The 22622-nt window shown below is 38.9% G+C and overlaps 1 protein-coding gene across 1 annotated transcript in view; it reads right to left on the reverse strand.

The window, feature by feature from the left end:
* The window catches only part of AIG1 (androgen induced 1), a 285647-nt gene extending 263277 nt beyond the window's left edge, over positions 1-22370 (reverse strand). The window contains 3 exon segments of the mRNA XM_017847604.1: positions 21949-22036; positions 22038-22064; positions 22306-22370. Of these exon segments, the coding sequence (XP_017703093.1) occupies positions 21949-22036; positions 22038-22064; positions 22306-22370 (180 nt within the window).
* Between the last annotated feature and the right edge of the window lie 252 nt (positions 22371-22622).

The following is a 22622-nucleotide window of genomic DNA, read 5'->3' on the forward strand; positions in this document are numbered from 1 at the left end:
CAGCTTTTCAGACCCTAAAGAAGGGCCTAACCCAAGTCGCAGTGTTATGCTTGCCAACAGGGCAAGACTTTTCCTTACATGTCACAGAAAAAACAGGAACAGTTCTAGGAGTCCTTACACAGGTCCAAGGGACCAGCTTGCAACCTGTGGCATACCTGAGTAAGGAAATTGATGTGGTGGCAAAGGGTTGAACTCATTGTTTACAGGTAGTGGCAGCAGTAGCAGTCTTAGTGTCTGAAGCAATTAAAATGATACAGGGAAGAGATCTTATGGTGTGGACATCTCATGATGTGAACGGCATACTCACTGCTAAAGGAGACTTGTGGCTGTCAGACAACCGTTTGCTTAAATATCAGGCTCTATTACTTGAAGGACCAGTGCTGTGACTGTGCACTTGTGCAACTCTTAACCCAGCCACGTTTCTTCCAAACAATGAAGAACAGATAGAACGTAACTGTCAACAAGTAATTGCTCAAAACTATGCCACTCGAGGGGACCTTCTAGAGGTTCCCTTGACTGATCCCAACCTCAGCTTGTATACTGATGGAAGCTCCTTTGTAGAAAAAGGACTTTGAAAGGCAGCATATGCAGTGGTCAGAGATAATGGAATACTTGAAAGTAATCCCCTCACTCCAGGAACTAGCACTCAGCTGGCAGAACTAATAGCCCTCACTCGGGCACTAGAATTAGAAGGAAAAAAGGTAAACATACATACAGACTCTAAGCATGCTTACCTAGTCCTCCATGCCCATGCAGCAATATGGAGGGAAAGGGAATTCCTAACTTCTGAGGGAACACCTATCAAACATCAGGAAGCCATTAGGAGATTATTATTGGCTGTACAGAAACCTAAAGAGGTGGCAGTCTTACACTGCCAGGGTCTTCAGAAAGGAAAGGAAAGGGAAACAGAAGGGAATCGCCAAGCGGATATTGAAGCCAAAAAGAGCCACAAAGTGGGACCCTCCATTAGAAATGCTTATAGAAGGACCCCTAGTATGGGATAAACCCCTCTGGGAAACCAAGCTCCAGTACTCAGCAGAAGAAATAGAATGGGGAAACTCACGAGGACATAGCTTCCTCTCCTCAGGATGGCTAGCCACTGAAGAAGGAAAAATATTTTTGCCTGCAGCTAACCAATGAAAATTACTTAAAACCCTTCACCAGATCTTTCACTTAGGCATTGTCAGCACCCATCAGATGGCCAAATCATTATTTACTGGATGAGCCCTTTTCAAAACTGTCAAGCAGATAGTCAGGGCCTGTGAAGTGTGCCAAAGAAATAATCCCCTGCCTTATTGTCAAGCTCCTTCAGGAGAACAAAGAATAGGCCATTACCTAGGAGAAGACTAGCAACTAGATTTTACCCATGTGCCCAAATCTCAGGGATTTCAGTATCTACAAATCTGGATGGATACTTTCCCTGGTTGGATGGAGGCCTTCCCTTGTAGGACAGAAAAGTCCCAAGAGGTAATAAAGGTACTAATTCATGAAATAATTCCCAGATTTGGACTTCCCCAAGGCTTACAGAGTGACAATGGCCCCGCTTTCAAGGCGGTGGTAACCCAGGGAGTATCCCAGGTGTTAGGCATATAATATCACTTACACTACGCCTGGAGGCCACAATCCTCAGGAAAAGTTGAGAAAATGAATGAAACACTCAAACAACATCTAAAAAAGCTAACCCAAGAAACCCACCTTGCATGGCCTGCTCTGTTGCCTAGAGCCTCACTAAGAATCTGAAACTCTCCCCAAAAAGCAGGACTTGGCCTATATGAAATGCTGTATGGACAGCCCTTCCTAACCAATGACCTTGCGCTTGACCGAGAGATGGTCAACTTAGTTGCAGACATCACCTCCTTAGCCAAATATCAACAAGTTCTTAAAACATTACAGGGAACCTGTTCCCAAGAGGAGAGAAAGGAATTATTCCACTCTGGTGATGTGGTATTAGTCAAGTCCCTTCCCTTTAATTCCATATCCCTAGACACATCCTGGGAAGGACCCTACCCTGTCATATTATCTACCCCAACCACAGTTAAGCGGCTGGAGTGGAGTCTTGGATATGTCACACTCAAGTCAAACCCTGGATACTGTCAAAGGAACCCAAAAATCCAGGAGACAACATTAGCTATTCCTGTGAACCTCTAGAGGATCTGCGCCTACTCTTCAAGTGACAACCGTGAGGAAAGTAACTGGAATCGTAGATCCCCATGGCCCTCTCGTCATATTCTTCTTTTTACTGTTCTCTTACCCTTTTCACACTCACTGCACCTCCTCCATGCTGCTGCACTACCAGTAGCTCCCCTTACCATGAGTTTCTATGGAGAATGTGGATTCCTGGAAATATTGATGCCCCATTGTAAAGGAGTTTTTCTAAAGGAAACCCCACTTTCACTGCCCACACTCATATGTCCCTGCATTTCAGGCCATACATTTCATCCCTGTATCTTTAACTTCCTTGTTAAGTTTGTCTCTTCCAGAATCAAAGCTGTAAAACTACAAATCGTTCTTCAAATGGAGCCCCAGATGCAGTCCATGACTAAGATCTATCACGGACCCCTGGACCGGCCTGCTGGCCCATGCTCCGATGCTGATGACATCAAAGGCACCCCTCCCAAGGAAATCTCAATTGCATGACCCCTACTACACCCCAATTCTGCAGGAAGCACTTAAGAGCGATCATCAGCCAACCTCCCTAACAGCACTTGGGTTTTCCTGTTAAGAGTGGGGACTGAGAGACAGGACTAGCTGGATTTCCGAGGCCGACTAAAAATTCCTAAGCCTAGCTGGAAAAGGTGACTGCACCTACCTTTAAACAAGGGGCTTGTAACTCAGCTCACAGCCAGCCAATCAGTTAGTAAAGAGGGCTCACTAAAATACAAATTAGGCTAAAAAGAGGAGATAAATAAATAGTCAAATCCTATATCACCTGAGAGCACGGGGCAAGGACAATGATCGGGATATAAACTCAGGCATTCGAGCAGGGAGTGGCAACCCCCTTTGGGTCCCTTCCCATTGTATAGGAGATCTGTTTTCACTCTATTAAATCTTGCAACTCCAAAAAAAAGAAAATTTATCCTAAGTAAATAATCACAGATGTGTGTAAAGATTTATTTATTCATATATTCATGAAGACAATATAAACACTCAATGAATATGCAGTCTTAAAAATTATGTTATAGAAGAATGTATAATGGCATGGAAAAATGTTTATAAAATATTTTAAGTGTACAAAAGTAGATATTGAAAACATATGTAGGCTTCTGGTGTCAGCCCAAATGGAGTAAGCTGACTACAGCCTATCAATCCCACTGATTACAACTAAGAACTCTGAACAGAGTACAAAAGTCAACTGCCTGAGGACTTTGAAAAGTACACAATGACAGGTGCATTGGGAACTAAAGCAAAAATAAATAAGGACCCATAAAGGTACAGTTTATGGATTTTTACTCTCCTTTTTTCCCCTTATTTGACCTGAGTGCAGACTGCATTCTAGAACTGGAAAGCAAGCACTGATAGCAAAAACTCCAGGAGAATCCCCTTCTTTCCAGTCTGAGGATAGAGGAAAAGTCATCTATCATAATCTCTGCTAGAGATTATGATTCCCTCTTTTTTTTCCCTTTAGCATGAGTACCTAAAACCCCAAGAAAATCCATCTCAATGACCAGAGGAACCAAGCAAGAGGAAGTCCTGCTGTGTAACTGGTGGAGAGAAAATATGTTTTTTTTTTTCTCTCTCTCTCTTTTCTCCTGCTTCCTCACTGTGACGGCATCACCAATTGTGTGAACTGTATGACATCATGGGAGGCTAAAATTTTGAGAAGACTCTTTCTGACTGCAGAAACCATAAAAAAAGACATCTTGAGAGCTGGAGAGTATAAAAGAAATCACAAAAAGAAGAGCTGGAAAAAGGAAACTTGGTTGATTGCCTGCTTAAACAGATAAACAAAATCAACATTTCTCCATAGAATTTTAAGAGGACCTGGAGCCTCACCACATAATGTTTGATATGGTTAGGCTATGTCCCCACCCAAATCTCATCTTGAATTGTAGCTCCCGTAATTCCCACATGTTGTGGGAGGGCCCCAGTGGAGATAATTGAATCATGCGGGTGGTTTCCCCCATACTGTTCTCAAGATAGTGAATAAGTGTCATGAGGTCTGATGGTTTTATAAGGGGTCTTCCCTTTTGCTTGGCTCTCATTCTGTCTTGCCTGCTACCGTGTAAGACAGGCCTTTTGCTTTCCACCATGAGTGTGAGGCCACCTCAGCCATGTAGAACTGTGAGTCCATTAAACCTCTTTTTCTTTAAAATTACCTAGTCTCAAATATGTCTTTATCAGCAGTGTGAAAACAGACTAATACAATATTCAAAATGTTCATGGTATAATCCAAAATAATTTGACATACAAAGAGCCGGGAAAAATGGGTCAATATTAAGGGAAACCACAATCAACAGATGTCAACCCCAAAAGGACCCCAATGGTGGAATTATCAGGCAAGGACTTTACAGAAGCTCTTCAATAATTCTCCATAAGGTAAAGATGAACACTGTTAAAATGAATGAAAGATAGAAATTAATTGCTGAGAAATAGTAACCATAAAATGGAACCAGGTGGACATTTTAGAACTGAAATACACAATATTGGAAATTTAAAAATCCACTAGATGGATGCAATAGCAATATGTAGATGACAGTGGAAAGAGTCAGTGAATTTGAAGATGGATCAAAAGAAATGACACAATCTAAAGAAGAGAGAAAAAGAGAAACAGAAAAAAATGAACAAGTCCTCAGCAACCTGCGGAATAATAATCAAAAGATCTGACATGCATATCAATGGAGTCCTGGAAGAGTAGGATCTAAAAAGAGTACTCTTTAGTAGCACTAAAAGAGTAGGATCCTCATCCGTAGATAGAGATGTATAAGAATAGTCATACTACATCTACCAAGTGTCAATATCAAGTGGCAGCTTCAAAGCCAAATTGGTGGTTGGATGTAAAGTGGAATTTTAATTGGCGGAAGAAGAGATGAAAGAAAGAGGTAATCATAGAAAAAATATTTGAAAAAATAATGGCTGAAAACTTCTCAAACTGAGTGAAAGACATAACTGCAGATTCAAGAAGCTCAGCAAAGTCCTACCAAAGTAAACTTATAAAATCATACCCAGAAACATCATACTTAGACTGCTGAAAACCAAAGATGAGGAAAAAAATATAAAGGCAATTAGAGAGAAACAACACATTGTCTTTAAGAGCACAATGGCTTAAATAATTGCAAATTTCTCTTCAGAAAAATTCATTCATACAGTCTAGATGACAGTGACACATCTTTTAAGTGATGAAACAAAAGAACTGCTAACCAGAACTTTATGTCCAGCAAAAATATCCTTCAGGAATGAAGGCAAAACAAAGCATACTCAGATGAAGAAAAACCAAGAGACTTGTTGCCAGCAGATCTCTTCTTAATGAAATGCTAAATAAATTCTAAAGCTGAAGGGAAATGATATCAAAGGGAAATATCAACGTAAGAACTAAAGAGAGAGCAACAGAAATGGTAAATATCTGGGTAATACAATAGAGTATTTTACTATATACTAAGTTCTTTAACATATTTATTGTTAATAGCAAAAATTATATATTATAGGGTTCTCAAGTTATATAGATATAATGAAAATTACAACTATGACATAAATTGAGGAGGGAAAAGTGACAAGGCTTATATATTTCACTTGAAGTGATAAACTATTCTCTCTAAGTAGATTGTGTAAAGCTAGATTTGTATACGGTAATTACTAGAGAAACAACTAAAATAATTCAGAGATATACACAAACAGCCGACAGATAAAATTAAATACTAAAAAATATTCAAATAACCCAGAAGAAGGCAGGAAATAGAAGTGGAGGAACAAAAAAAAGGATAACAAATAAAAAACTAATAATAAAATGGTAGCCCTAAATCCAACTATTTTAATAATTACATTAAATGTAAATTGTACCTATTAAAGAATAGAGATTATCAAATTAAATTTTAAAAATAAGATGCAACTATATGTTATCTACAAAAAAAATCACTTTAAATATGTTGATAAAGATAAAAGTAAAATATGGAAAAGATATACCATGCAAACACTAATATAAAGAAAGCTAGAGAAGCTATACTAATATCAGATAAAGCAGAATTTGGAACAAGGAAAATAATTATCTCGGAAAAAGAACATTGTATAGTGATAAAGGGTCAACTCACCAAGATACATAGCATTTCCAAATGTGTCTGTACTTTTAACAAGGTGTATGCTCCAAAATATATGATGCAAGAACTAATAAAACTGAATTAAGAAACAGACAAACCCACAATTATACTTAAGAGACTTGGATTCTCCTTTCTCAGTTAATGAGAGACCCAGAAAATAGGCAAGAATATAGAAGACCTGAATAACACTATCAACAAACTTCTCCTAGTTGACATTTAAGAAACACTCCACTTACTAAAAGCAAAATACATATTTCAAGTGCCCACTGAATATGTAACATGATGGTCCATATTCTGGGCCATAAAACCAAACTTAACAAATTTAAAAGAACTGAAATCATGCAAAGAATGATCTCTGATTGTAATGTAATTAAATTGGAAGTAAATCATGAAAAGATATCTGTAAAAAATATATCACCAGTGTACAACTCACTGTAAAAGAGAACCAAAGGAAATTTTAAAAAATATTTTTAATTGAATGAAAATGAAAATAAGATGTATTAAAGCATGAGATGCAGTTAAAGTGGTGCCTAGGGTAAAATTTTTAGCATCAAATGCTTATATAGGAAAGAATAAAGGGTTCGAATTAATCATGTAAGCTTCCCCATTAAGAAATTTGTTAAAGAAGAACAAAACAAACCCAAAACAAACAAAAGGAAGAAACTAATAAAGGTTAAAAACAGAAATCAGCCTGGCACAGTGGCTTATGCCTGTGGTCTCAGCAGTTTAGGAGGCTGAGCAGGGTGGATTGCTTGAGCTCAGGAGTTCAAGACCAACCTGGGCAACACGACAAAACCCTGTCCCTACCAAAAAGTACAAAAAATTGTCTGGGCATGGTGGTGTGTGCCTGTAGTCCCTGCTACTTGGGCGGCTGAGGTGGGAAGATCACCTAAACCTGGAAGGGGTTGAGGCTGCAGTAAGCCACACTCCAGCCTGGGTGACAAAGCAAGACCTTTTCTCAAAAAAAAAAAAAAAAAGAAAAGAAAAGGAAAAAAAGAGAAATCAATGAAATTGAGAACAATAAAATAGAAAAAAAATCAAAAGCTGATCTTTGAAGCAAATCAATAAAAATCTGTGTAACTCCTAGTCAGACTGATGAAGAAAAAGGAGATAAGGCACAAATTACCCATATCAGCAATGAAGTACTATTATCACTACAGACCCTACAGACAATAAGAAAAAGATAAGAAGCAAATGCTGAAAGATGAAATTGACCAATTATTTGAAAGATACCAAATCTCAGTTTTGAAAACTGACAACAACACTAATAGTCCTACATTTTGAAATCAACCAAATAGAATTTGTGAATAGAATTTTCCAATAAAGAAAATCCCAAGCCCAGTGGTTTTCACTGCTAAATTCTACCAAACATTCTGGAAAGAAGTAACACTAATTTTGCTTAATCTCTTCCAGAACACTTAAGAGGAATGAGGCCAACATATCCTAATATCAAAGCCAAAACAAGAAAAGAAAACACACTATTGACAAATTTTCCTCGTGAACTGAGAGGCAAAAAAAACTCAACAAAATATTAGCAAATTAAATCCAGCTATATCTAAAATAAGCAATACATCATAACAAAGTAGCATTCATCCCCAAATGCAAGCCTGGTTCGAGTCAAAAATCATCACACATCAATATTTTAAATTACACTACAAAGCTATGGTAATCAAAACAATATGGTGCTGATATAAAAACAGACACATGGACGAGTGCAACAGAATCAAGAGCTCAGAAATGAAGTCAAAGATATATAGTCAACTAATTTTTGACGAAGTCACCAAAAGAACACAATAGGGAAAGGATAATCTCTTCAATAAATGGTGCTGGAAAAACTAGATTTTCACAGGCAGAAGAATAAAATTTGACTCTTCTCTTGCACCATATATAAAATTCAACATGAAATGTACAATCAACATAAATGTAAGGCCAGAAACTATAAAAATCCTAGAAGAGAATACAGGAGAATAGTTCCCAGAAAATGGTCTTGGTGATGATTTATTTATTTATTTGGATATCATACCAAAAGCTCAGGCCACAAATCAAAAGTAAATAAATGAGACTACATCAAACTAAAAGTCTTTTGCACAGCAAAGGAAACAAACAATAAAATGAAATGGCAACTTACAAAGTGGGAAAAATATTTGCAAACCAATATTTGATAAGGGTTTAACACTTAAAATTTATAAAGAACTGATATGACTCAATCATAGAAAACAAATGACCCAATTAAAACAGGCAAAAGACTTGAATAGACATTTGTCCAAATAAGACATAAAAATCAACAACAGGTCTATGAAAAGGTGCTCAATATCACTGATATAGTTTGAATGTGTGTTCCTGCCTAAATCTCATATTGAAATGTAATCCCCAATGTTGGAGGTGAGGCCTGGTGGAAAGTTATTGGATCATGGGGATTTCTCATGAATGGTTTAGTACTATCCCCTTTGCTGTCCTTGTGATACTGAGTGACCTCTCATGAGATCTGGCTGTTTACAAGTGTCTAGCACTTAACTCTCTCACCCTGCTTTTGCCACCTAACATGTAAGCTTCCACTTCACTTTCTGCCATGACTGTAAGCTTCCAGAGGCCTCCCCAGAAGTAGATGCTAGTGTTATGCCTCCTACACAGCCTGCAGAACCATGAGCCAATTAAACCTCTTTTCTTATAAATTACCCAGTCTCAGGTATAGAAATGAAAACCAAAACCACTATGAGATAGCACCTCACACCCATTAGAATGGCTATTATCAAAAAGTCAAAAAAGAAGAAATGTTAGCAAAGGTGTGGATAAAAAGAAACTCTTGTACACTGTTCGTAGGACTGTAGGTTGGTAGAGCCATATGAAAAACAATATGGAGGTTTCTAAAAAATAAAATTAAAAAAAAATAGAACCACCATATGACCCAGCAACCCCTCTTCTGGGCATATACCCAAAGGAAAGGAAATCACCATCTCAGAAAGATATCTGAACTCCCATGTTCATTGTAGCATCATTCACAATAGCCAAGATATGGAAACAACCTCTCTGATGATAGACACGTGGACAATGAAACTGCAGTGTATATATACCTACAATTCAGCCCTAAAGAAGAATGAGATCCATTTGTCACAACATGGATGAGCCTAGAGGACATGATGCTAAGTAAAATAAGCCAGACAGAGAAAGAAAAATATTGCATGGTCTCATTTATATGTGAAATCCCCCCAGAAATCAAATATACAGAGAGAGAAAGCAAAACAGTGGTTACCAGGCACAGGAGTGGGAAGTGGGGAGGGAATGAGCAGAAGTAGGTCAGAGGATATAAAATAGCAGATATATACGATGATCAAGTCTAGACATCTAATGTACAAAATGAGTCCTTAGAACGCTATGTAATAAAATTGTACTGTACTTGGGATTCACGCTAAACGAGTGGCTTTTAGTGGCTCTTGCCACAAAATCAAAAAATGGGCAACTCTGTGAAATAATGGATATGTTAATTTGCCCCAATACAGTAATCTTTTTACCATCCAAACATATCCCATAACCTCATGTTGCATACCTTAAATATACACAATAAAATTTATTTTTAAAAAATTTGGAGAAAAGTCAAGAAAAGCATAGGACAAAATTCAACATCCACTTGTAGTTTTATCAAATCTCTCGGCAAACTTGGAATAGTAGGAAACTAACTCAACTGATCAACTGATAAGGGGCATAAACAAAAAAATCTATATCTAATATCATACTTAATTGCAAAAGACTACATGTTTTCCTCCTAAGAAAGGAACAAGAAACAAGAAAGGATCCTCCTAAGGATATCTGCTCTCTCCTCTTCTACCTGAAACCTACTGGAAGTCTTAACCAAGGCAATAAACCATAAGAAGGAAATAAAAGCTATCCAGATTGAAAAGGAAGAAATAAAATGTCTCTATTAACAGGTGACATGATTGTCTAAATAAAAAAAGAAACTCCCATAGAATCTAAAGCAAAGCTCCTTGAACTAATAAATAAGTTTAGTTAAATCACCAGGACGTAAGGTCAAAATATACAAATTAAATATGTGTCTATACACTAACAATAAACAACCAGAAAGTAAAATTTAACAAAACAGAACTATTTGTTTCACTAAAGAGGATATACAGATAGCAAGTAATCATACGAAAATATATTCAACATCGTTAGCCATTTGAAAAATGAAAATTAAAACCACAATGAGCCAGGAACAGTGGCTCATACCTGTAATCCTAGCCCTTTCAGTGACTGAAATGGGGGGATCACTTGAGGCCAAGAGTGTGAGACCAGCCTGGGTAATGCAGCAAAGCCCTGTCTCTATGAAAAAAAATTAAAAAGAAAAAATGATCTGAGCATGGTGGCACATGCCTGTAGTCCCAGCTACTCAGGAGGCTAAGGCAGGAGGATCAACTGAGCCCAGAAATTTGAGATTACAGTGAGCTATGACCACGCCACTGCACTCCAGCCTGGGTGACAGACCAAGACTCAGTCACACACACACACACACGCACACACACACACACGGAAAAAGAAGGCGAGGAGAAGAAGGAGGAAGGGGGGGAAGAAGAGGGAGATGGAGGAGGATCAACAACAACAAAAAGAAGAAGAAGAAGAACCACCATTACCCCCACCACCACGATGAGATATCACTATATACCAATTAAAATGGCTAAAATTAAAAATATTGACAACATCAAATAACTGGCAAGAATGGGGCTAAATTTTCTCTCTCACATATTTCTGGTGTAGATATAAAATGGTACAGCCACTCTGAACAATCATTTGGGAGCTTTCTATAAAACTAAAAATTGCAACTATCATAGAATACAGCATTTTTCTTCTTGGATGTTTATACCAGAGAAATAAAAACTTATGGTTACACAAAAACCTCTGCATGAATGTCCACAGCAGCTTTATTTATAATAGTCCAAAACTGGAAACAATCCAGATATCCCTTAATGGATAAATGACTAAACTGTGGTGTATGCATACCATGTAATACTACTAGCAATTAAAAAGGAACAAACGACTGATACATGTGACACCTTGGTGACTTTCTAGGTAATTATTCTGAGTTTTTTAAAAAAGCAATCCCCAGAAGTCACATATGTAAGGTTATGGATACATAATATTCTTGAAATGACAGAAAGCATAGAAAGAACAAATTAATGACTGCCAAAGGTTAGGGATGGGGCAAAGGGAGAAGGTAGTTGTGGCCATAAAAGGGCTACATGAGGTATCTTTGTGATAATGGAAAGGTTCTGTATCTTTGCTGTTTCAATATCAATTATCTTGGTTGCGATATTATAATACAGTTTTGCAAGGTGTAACCACTGGGAGAAAGTGGGTAAAGCCTACACAGTATCGCTCTGTATTTCTTAAAACTGAAGTGAATCTACAATTATCTCAATTAAAATGTCAATTAAATATAAAAGGGTCGCTGCCGTTGAATTTTGTTGTCTCTAAAATTCATGTGGAAGCTTAATCTCCAATCTAATAGTATTAAGACGTAGGGCCTTTTAAGAAGTGATTGAGTCATGAGGGTTCTTCCATTAATGGATTAATGTGTTAATAGATTAATAGATTATCACAGGAGAGTTAGTTATCACAGGAGTGGGTCCGTCATAAAAGCTAGTTTGGCTCTCTCTCATATGCTCCTCTTGTCCTGTGATGCCTTCCAGCATGGTATGGTGCAACAAGAAGGCTCTCACCAGATGCCAACACCATGCTTTTGTACTTCTAAGCCTCCAGAACTGTAAGACATAAGTTTCTTTCCTTTATAAATTACCCAGTCTGTGGTATTCTGTGATAGCAACACAAAACGGACTAAGAAAATAAAATTTCTAAAAAAAAATTAAAATAACATTCACAATAGCACTAATCAAAAATAAAATAGGCATAAACCTAACAAAATACATCCAGAAACTAAATGCTGAAAACTACAAAACACCAATGAAAGAAATAAAAAATCTAAATAAATGAAGAGATAGGTCATATTCATGGGTTGGAAAAGTAAATACTGTTAAGATGTCCAAATTTCCCCAAATTGTTTTATGAATTCAATGAAATTCTACTAAAAAATCCAAGTACAATTATCTGTAGATATTAACAAGATTATACTAAATTTAAACAAAAAGGAAAATTAGAATAGCATAAACAAATTTTGAAAAAGAACAAAGATGATTCTCACTACTTGCTTTAAAGATTTACTATAAAGCTGCAATCAACATTGTGTGGTACCTGTGAAGAGACACATACATCAGTGGAGCAGAATAGAATCCAGAAACAGAAACACAAACAGACACACAAATGTAGTCAATTGATTTTTGACAAAGGTGCAAAGGTAATTCAAAGGCAAAATGACAATCTTTTCAAGACATGATGCAGGAAAAATTGCACAACATATACCAGAAAAAAAGGATTATAGATAAAACGTAAAACCTAAAACTATAAAACTCCTAGGAGGTTTCACAAAAAGAAAAATGGTAAATTTTGTATCATCAAAATGAACTTTTGCTCATAAAAGACACTATCAATAAAATAAACTACAGACAGGGAGAAAACATTTGCAAATCACATATTTGCCAAAGAGCTTTTATTTGGCAAACATAAAATCTCTCAAAGCTTAATAATAATAAAACAACCCAGTATTTTTTAAATGGGCAAACTTCACAAAGAACATAAATATATTATTAAAAGGCACAGGAAAAGATAATTAACAACTTTAGTCATGAAGGGAACTCAAAACCACAATGAGATACTGCTACACACCTATAAGAATAGCTGAAACAAAAGAAAAATTGACAACGCCACACTCTGGATACAATGTGAGTTTCCATCTGTGGAGCTCTCACACATTGCTGGTGGTAATGCAACATGGCACATCCACTCTGGAAAACTGTGGGGGTCTCTTATATAGTTAAACATATACTTACCATATGACCAAGCAATCCCACTCCCAGGCACATGACCAGTAAAAAATGAAAACATGTTCATACAAAAACTTGTATGCAGAACTTTACAGCACCTTTTCTCGTAATCACCCCAAACTGAAAAAAGCCTCTAATGTACTTCAACTTGTAAACGGAAAAATAAAACTGGTACATCAATACCATGGAACACTACTCAGTGGTAAAATGGAATAAATTACTGATACATACAATAACGTAGGTAAATCTGAATTGCTTTCTGCTAAATGAAAAGCCAAACTGAAAGACATACTGTATGCTTTATGTATTTTTCTAGGAAATGCAAAAGTATATGAATGGAGAATGAATCTATGGTTGATAAGATTCAGGGGAGGGTTCTAGTATAAACAGGCAACACAAAGGAATGCTTTTAGGTGACTGTGGTGGTATTTACACCATTCTATGCATCTGTCAAAACTTATAGTATTGTATACTAAAAGGAATAAATTGGCCAGGCACGGTGGCTCATGCCTGTAATCCCAACACTTTGGGAGGCCGAAGCAGGTGGATCGCTTGAGCCCAGGAGTTCGAGTCTAGCCTGGGCAACATGAAATCCCATCTCTACTAAAAATACAAAAAAATTAGCCAGGAGTGGCGGCATGCACCTGTAGTCCCAGCTACTCGTGAGGCTGAGGCAGGAGAATTGCTTGAACCTGGGAGGTGGAGGTTGCAGTGAGCTGAGATCGTGCCAGTGCACTCCATCCTGGGCAACAGAGCGAGACTCCATCTCAAAAAAAAAAAGGAATAAATTTTAGTGTATATGGATGAAAAATTTATAAAAACCATATGCTCATATTGAATTTTTTGGTTTTTTAACAGAAATATATATGAGTGAAAAGATAAATATCAAAATACTAACATTAGTATCTCTGAGTGATATCCATAATTTTAAAATAAGTTTTAAAGAATATGATTTTTTCTAATATCTGACTAAGTACGTACGAACACACATTTACATATACGCTGTAGTCTGACTCTCTCAGTATGTTCCTGTATGTACATAAAGTTCCAAAATTAATACCATCTTGAAGCATTAAAATGCTAAGATGCAAGGAAAATTAGGGAGAATTAAGATGGACTATATTTTCTTCCCTGTATTTCTACGGTTTCCTGTATTTGCACGAATTTTCTATAGTAAGTATGTATCACTTTTGAAATTAATTTTTTAAATTATAACACAGCCTGACAGACCTAAATATAAGTCAGTGTGAGTGGGCTAGTGCATTGTCTGACTTTGCAGAATTCCATGCTTCTGTCTCATATCTTGTTCAATTCCACAATGGATCTGATCAAGTGGTGACTCACTTTCCAAGAAAGCTCTGCTTTCACCGCACTCAGAAGGGCTACCCTGCGGGTGAGGCATGGACGCTTTAACTGTCTAACTACAGACTGCACAAGAGAACTATGCTGTATGGAGTCCTAAGCAGTAAGATTTTTTCCAAGCATGCTTGGATCACATGAACATCTGATTCAATGTGGAAAATTGTAGTATTGTTCATGCTTCCACAGAAACATGTGACATTTCAGAAGAACACAGGCAAACAAATGAAAACCCTCAAGAGCAGTTACCAATTTTGCTAAATGTTATACCAGACATGGGGGAATGGCAGGAATGGGAAAAGAAGTGACCTCAACTAGTGGTCAGATGACTTTCTGTAATTTCAATACCATTTGCAACTAAAAGGGAATGGCTGATTATATCATCAACTATTTCCCCCACTCTAACAAAACCAGGCCCCTATTTTATGCCTGATCCAAAAGAAACATGCAAATAAGGTGAAGAGGATTCTATGCAAAGCATTACTCTCACAATTCTTCCTCCAGGTTAGGAAAAAACATTATTTGAGCCTTCAAGTTTATGTGCATATTTTAGGGTCAAGTCTGAGTCTCCTGAAGAAAAAGTTTGCAATTTTGCATTCTGTATAATATCCAAAACCCCCAAAAAACAAACAAACAAAAAAACCACAGAAAAAATCCACCTAATTTTGTACCCTGAGTATTCAATAAACTACTAGCCTTCACGTGGCACTGTGTGGTTTTGACTGGCAAAACTAAGTACATAATGACAAAGTCACATAATGACATGCAGAATCTCTTCTCAAGATATGTTATTTCCTATTTAAAATTAAGTCATGAACTAGAGCCAAGAATGTTTTATGATAAGTATGTAAACAAATATAAGACTAACTCAAATGCAAAATATAGTATACTTAAGCAGCTCGTTTTCCCTCTTTAACATTTTTTAAATGTCAAAAAATCTCAGCATGTCTAAAAGCAAAAATGGTATCGTCCAGGTACACTTGACCATTTTCTGTTCTTTCAGCACCCCAGCTTTTTCACATCTGAGACTTTATTTATCCTGATCTCTCTCTGGTTTTCTGAAATTCTTTTGCAATACAGATTTAGATAACAAAAATGTACCTAGATTATATTACCTTAAACTTCTACAAAAATACCTTCACCCAGCCAAAATATAAGACCACACCTTTGGCTTTCATAAAACCATCAAATAAGAAACATTAACTGTAAACATTTTCTATATGTTACACTAAAACCAGTCAAAGGCATTATCTACTGTGCTAACCAATGTTCTTTTTTTTATTTTTATTTACAGACAGGATTTGGCTCTGCCACTCAGGCTGGAGTGCAGTGGCACTATCATAGCTCACTGCAAACTCGAACTCCTGGGCTCAAGTCATCCTCCTGCCCCAGGACCCTACATATCTGGGACTATAGGCACATGCCAGCACCCCCAACTAATGTTTAATTTTTTGTAGTGGGAGCCTTGCTATGTTGCCCAGGCTGGTCTCGAACTCCTGGGCTTATGCAAGCCTCCTACAATGGCCTCCCACAGTGTTGGGATTACAGGTCTGAGCCACCATATGCACCCTTAATGTTCTTTAAACAAATATCTGAGTGATAAATTATCTTGAAAAGTCAGTGCCTGGAAAGAACTGTATTTTTCCCAATAAATTATTATACTTCCTTTATTTCAACATAGGGACAATACAATCAAATGTGTATTGTTTTTCACATTAGTTGCCCTGAAGATTATTTAAATTTGTTTCTCAATAGCAGTAACTAACCCATCTCTCGTATCTGAAACATATCTTTCTCTTTCTTTTATTTTCAAATTGTAATTTCTTACATGTTTTTGTTATATCACAACGAAAGTCAATCTGTAATATGTTTTGAAAATACGCAGAATTCAGGCCAGGCACAGTGGCTCGCGCCTGTAATCCCAGCACTTTGGGAGGCTGAGGCAGGCAGATAACTTGAGGTTAAGAGTTTGAGACCAGTGTGGCCAACAAAGTAAAACCCTGTCTCTACTAAAAATACAAAAATTAGCCAGGTGTGGTGGCGGGCGCCTGTAATCCCAACTACTTGGGAGGCTGAGACAGGAGAATTTCTTGAACCTGGGAGACGGAGGTTGAAGTGAGCCAACATCACCACTGCACTCGCCTGGGTGACAGAGTGAAACTCCGTCTCAAAAACAAACAAACAAACAAACAAACAAACACAAAGAAAATAGGCAGAATTCATATATTAAGACTGCTCTATAGGGTCCTACAATTAATCCATGTAAATTAAAAAACAATGTGGCTTAGAGCAGCATAGAAATCACCTGATGATATTATTAAAGTGCAGACTCTGATTCAGAAACTCTGGAGTGGAGCTGGAGATGCCACATTTCTCACAGGCACCCAGACAAAGTTGATCCTGCTGGTCCTCGGCCCACACTTTGAATAGGCAGGGCCTTAACAATATTCTGCCATGACATGAATGAAAAGCCAGTCCAGGAGGAATAATGGTATGATACGGCCCGAAGAGAGGATGACTCTCAAAATGGCCAGTACTACAAACTAGAGCCAATGGGATTCCCAGATATCAGTTTCAATCTTTAAAAATCAAGATATCTTAAATCCATCACCAATATTTTAAGTTTTCTAAAAAATCCAGTTCATGGTTTTCAAAGAAGTTGATTCTGACTCATCCGTTAGACACTCTACCATACACATATGAATAATGTTCTGGTTGATATATTTTAAATTCCTATCATTTTGAATATTTTGGGAGAAGACAGGACGAGAAAAGAATACTCAATGAAAATTTGGGAAAAGAAAGCTTCCATTTACTTAAACATTTACTAAACACCTATTATACTGCAAATACTACTTTAAGACCTCAAAATACATTTGCCTTTTTCTTTTCATTTATTTATGTTGGTTTTATCCTAATTCTTCTTTATTATCTTTTGGGGCAATTATCATGTAACATGCAGCATAATCACTTTGCTAGTGAATGAGTGAATGAATCCACACCACTTGAGGAAAATTCATCAGCTGTGATATTGACTAAGAAAATGTTAATATTTGATCAACAGCTAGTTTAAATTTTCTTTCTTTCCAGCTTATTTCCAATTAAGTGGATTCCTTCTCCTGGCCTTACAGGTTACATAATGATAGTGTCTGAAATACTTCACAGTAAAGACCTAGTTTTTCCAATGTTATCCATATCAGGCCTCTAAGCTGAAGCTCAGCCATTATAACCCCTGCGACCTGCACACATACGTCCAGATGGCCTGCAGGACCTAAGAAGTCTGGGGCAGTCGAAAAACCACAAAAGAAGTAAAACAGCCAGTTCCTGCCTTAACTGATTAAGCAACATTACAACATTCCACCATTGTGACTTGCCCCTGCCCTACCTTAACGGATCGATCGACCTTGTGACATTCCTCTTCTGGACAATAAGTCTTATGATCTCCCCACTATGTACCTTGTGACCCCCTTCTCTGCTAACAATAAATAACCACCTTTTACTGTAATTTTCCATTACCTACCCAACTCCTATATAGCAACTCCTTCCCCATCTTCCTTCGCTGACTCCTTTCTCGGACTCAGTCCGCCTGCACCCAGATGAATTAAAAGCTTTATTGCTCACACAAAGCCTGTTTGGTGGTCTCTTCACACAGACACGCTTGACAGTCCAATCTTTACAGATTCTCATATTGCCCACTGTTACACGTATGTATGTCTCCACATAATTTCATGGTTGAAGTAGGAAAAAACTTGCCTTTTTGTTAAAGCTAAAATTAACCAGTTATCTACTATACATAAAGGGCTAGCTGAGTCACTGCATTTACTTCATATAAATACAAAAACAGTTAAGTTTTTTTCTAAGTCAGAAACTTTAAAATCAAGTATACTAGTTTTCTATTACTGTGGTAAACAATTGCTATCAATTGAATGGCTTAAATGACACAAATTTATTATTTTACAATCTGGAGGTCAGAAGTCCAAAATATGCTAAAATTAAGCTGTCAGCAGGTACGTGTTCCTGGAAACTATAGGAGGAAAACCATTTTCTTGTCCTCTCCAGCTTCTAGACACCTCTCACACCCCTTGTCTCCTGGCTCCATTCTCCATCTTCAAATTCAGCATTGTCGAATCTCTCTACGACTTTCTTCCAGTCACATCTTCCTCCAACGATCTCTTGTCTTCCGTTTCCCTATTCCTTTCAAGGACCCTTGTAATTACATTGGGCCCAATGGGATAACTCAGGATAGTTACCCTATTTTAAGGTCAATTGATTTGCAATCTTAATTCCATCTGCAACCTTAATTTCCCTTTGCCATATAACCTAATGTATTCACAGGTTCCTGGCATGAGAATGTAAACATCTTTGGAGCCCCATTATTCTGCCTACCACACCAAGACAGTGTTCTTTTTCCATTTACTAGCTTCAATTTTCCAAAAACACCTTAGTTCTCTTACAGTTTCTCAATACTAGGAAAAGAAACCATTGGAGAATAACAGTATAAGATTACTGGTACCAACAATGTGCATTTCAGTTTTTGACCATAAGCTCTGAATCTACTGGAATGACCCTCACACCCAAAGAGAGATATGAATACAGCCAGAATGGCCACTGCCACATAACTGTGCTCCTGGATGCATGCAGCCTGAGATTCCTGACTCAGATCCTGGTAAACTGAAGCCATGGAACATGGAATCCAAGTGTGACTATCAGGATAAATGATTCCTGCAATCCAAGTTGGCTAGAAAAAAGGGCCTTCTCATTACAATTTTAAAAAGTTAAATCCTCTTGCAAAATTACTCCAATAAACTTAGACTCATTAATATTGTACAAGGCACTAGGTAATAAAGTTTACAGTCTTTTAACATTAAAAAAAGTAAAATGGCTAAATTATAGTAGCCTAATCTTTTCATGCCATTACTGAGGATTGACAGGTTGGTTGTTTTAACAGCTGTACAATGCTTAAGCTCTAAGGATTCCAACTCTCAAATAATAAAAAGAATAACACTTTGCGTGAATGTTTTTATGACTATATCTCAGACATACTTTCTCACAGGAATTCTTGGTTAAGTATTTCAATCAGGAGCCACAGAGTAAAAAATTACAATGGCTGGCTAAAGGTCCTATACAATCTGAAGCTAAATATGAAGCAAAGTAAATGTTTCACATTTGAATCTACTGTGTGACTTCAGGGATTAAAAAAAAAAAAGTCCTTTATGGGTGATTAGTATTTAAATCAGGCAAGTCCAATTACTGGATGCTAAAAGATAAATTATATGCCAGCATAGCAAGCTGACTCTACTATGGTCTCATGTCACACGAAGGTTATGGGAGGTATATTGTTTCTTCTGAGCCTTGTTTTTTAATGCACAGTAAGCAATGGCAATTATGAAAAGTAGGCATCTCTTGGGTTAACCAACACCCTCAATTTCTACCTCTGTTCACCTGCTGACTCCTCCCCTTGCTCCCACAACACAGCGTCTACTGTAAGAGTGGTGCTGAGGGCTGTTTCTAGTACCTATGGCTCTCACAGCATCTCTGTATTTTCGCCCAGCACTGCTCCTTAGCAACATTCAAATGGGCAAACTCTAAGATCTGACTTAGGAATGGGATAAGGCAGTGTCCCAAAAGGAGATTTGCTCACATAGACCCTCAAAGAATTCTGAAAATCTATGCACATATTTTTAAATAACAGCTCAACATCCTTAACATAGTTAAGTGTAAACACTTGAAAAAGGGACATCTTTCATGCGCTCTATGGCTGGTATGCTTGCTTCATATACATATGCATCAGAACCTCAGGGTTGCAGATTTAGCTCATTCAATATACGGAAAATGTCTGCTACACAACATAATTGGCAAAACCAATCCTCATTGACAGCCAATCAACCCAATAAGACTTTCTGTCAAGACAATTCCAACATTGTTGTTCAATCAAATATAAAGATAGTCCTGGTGACAGCCATCTATCTTCTGGAAGCTAAAAGGAACGGACAGAAAAACACACCCCAGAGCCTTGTCATGTGCTCCTCACTTGGATGAATGGGGACAATGAAAGAATTGGCAGGCATCACCCATGTTCAGAGGAAAATTAGTTTCAAGCAGAGTTGGAAAACGAGGATCTGAAAATTAAAACCCTTGCAACATTCTATGCCCTGTGAAGTCTTGTGGGCCTAAGGGTATGTGCACAGTTTGGAGACTCCTGGGCAAAAGAATTGAAATTCCACTCTGAAAGCATCTAATATAATGCAAATATAAGGTGTTATTTTTAAACCAAAAGCCTCTCTGCATTTCTTTGAGGCATCCTAAGGCTTTGGAAATTTTTAAAACAGGTATCATGTTCTCTTCATCAGAATGGAGGGTCAAGAAGAGATTATAATCTTGCTGGTGTGGCCAACCTAGTGTATAGTCTTGGATAAACAGTTTAGGGAGTCCCAGGAATTGGTTCTACAATTTCTCTGAGTGCTTTAGAACTTCACTGCTTTTGTTTTAAGCCTCTTCCTAATAATCTTTTAGGGTGTGTCTTAGTCACCTTTACCCTGAAATTCCTAGGTCCATCCATGATGAGTTCATTATTGGGCCTTATGCCTATGTTCTGTTCTCCAGGGGGGTTGAAGAGGGCCTTTTACTGCCAGAAATAGAAAAACTTTCAAAATGATATACTAATAATAACCGGCACCTGTCAAGATTATCATATTGTGCCAACAGAGGAGCTGCTTATGCAAACTACTGTAAACTCGTACATCGGAAGACAGAGAAGTGTGTACAGTCACCTTGGAAATGCACTTTGAAAACCTCTGTCTCCTAACATTTACGGGGTAAAGGTTGAAAGTAAATTATTGACAAAGGGGGGAAAAAAACAGATGCAAAGAAGACAACTTTATTAGGTGCTTTCTCTCCCTTATGAGAAGGATTTGATTCTTTCAGGTGAAGTTCCAAATCACTAGACAATACCCAGTTTCCTTCAGTTGCACCAAGTTCATCCCACGGTGGGTGCTTTGTAAAGCACCTTGAGGGCGAATGGGTCTCAGGCCACTCATGATCAAGTCCGATGCTTTTGTTAGTTGAAGATTCTTCCCGTGTCACCTCTTAGAAGCAGTTCGGTGTCCCCCTCCAAAGAGCCCACCACCTGGCTGCGCCCCACCTCCATTTGTCCCCCAGGTGCCAGGTAAGGGTAACCCAGCCAGGTAACGGTGAGTGGTTCAGAAGATGCCGCTGCGAGAGCAGCCAGGCCTTCACACGCAATCACTGGGGAAGAGGCGAGGACACGGGTGGATGCTGGAGGCGCGCACGTGCGCAGGTGCTCGCGCGCGCGCGCGCGCCGCGCGCGCGCCGCACACACACACACAACACACACACACACACACACACACACAGAGGCAAGGGGGCGGGGCGAGTGGGGGAGGGGACGGCCTTACCAGTATCAAAAACGTCAGGAATTCCAGCTCCCCTCCCGTAGGTCTGGTGCGAGGGCTTTCGATGGCTGAGTTACACAGGATAGAGCAGAGACAGCAGGATTGCCACCCGCAGCCACCTGGCAGGGGACAAGCGCCATGTTCCCAAGGGCCTGGGCTGGCTGGGCGGCGAGGAGGGCGGGCGGGAGGGAGGGGGGAGGTGCCTGGCGCCGTGGGGGCGGGCGCCGTGGGGACACTGGCGCGGGGGGAGCTGCGAGGGGGGCGGGGCGGGCGGGGGCGGCGGGGGGCTGGCGGCCCCCGGGGACTGGCGCGGCCGCGAGCGCCCGGGTGACCTGTACTGGCCGGGCGCGGTTTGCAGACGCTCTCCACTGCGGGCCACGGTCTGGCAGGCGGCGTGTCGTCATCTCTTTCGTCACCTTCGTCATTCTGCTCTTGCGATCGCAGGATCCCGGGACACCGGGCCGGGGCACCCCCTAGAAGTCCTAGGAGTGGGTGCGACCTCTGAGTGCGACGGAGCCTCGGGAAGTGCGCGCTGATCTCCAGGGGGAAGCGGGGCTTGTGGCTAGTGGGCGCTGGGCCGGGTGAGGGGGCGGGGAACCTGGATTGAAGGAGGGGACCCCAGTGTCCACAAATGTCCCCCCGCTCCTGGAATCACGGTGACCTTCTTGGGGTAGTTG

This window comes from Rhinopithecus bieti, unplaced genomic scaffold, assembly GCF_001698545.2.
Source record: "Rhinopithecus bieti isolate Rb0 unplaced genomic scaffold, ASM169854v2 scaffold_29254, whole genome shotgun sequence".
NCBI classification, from domain to species: Eukaryota; Metazoa; Chordata; class Mammalia; order Primates; family Cercopithecidae; genus Rhinopithecus; species Rhinopithecus bieti.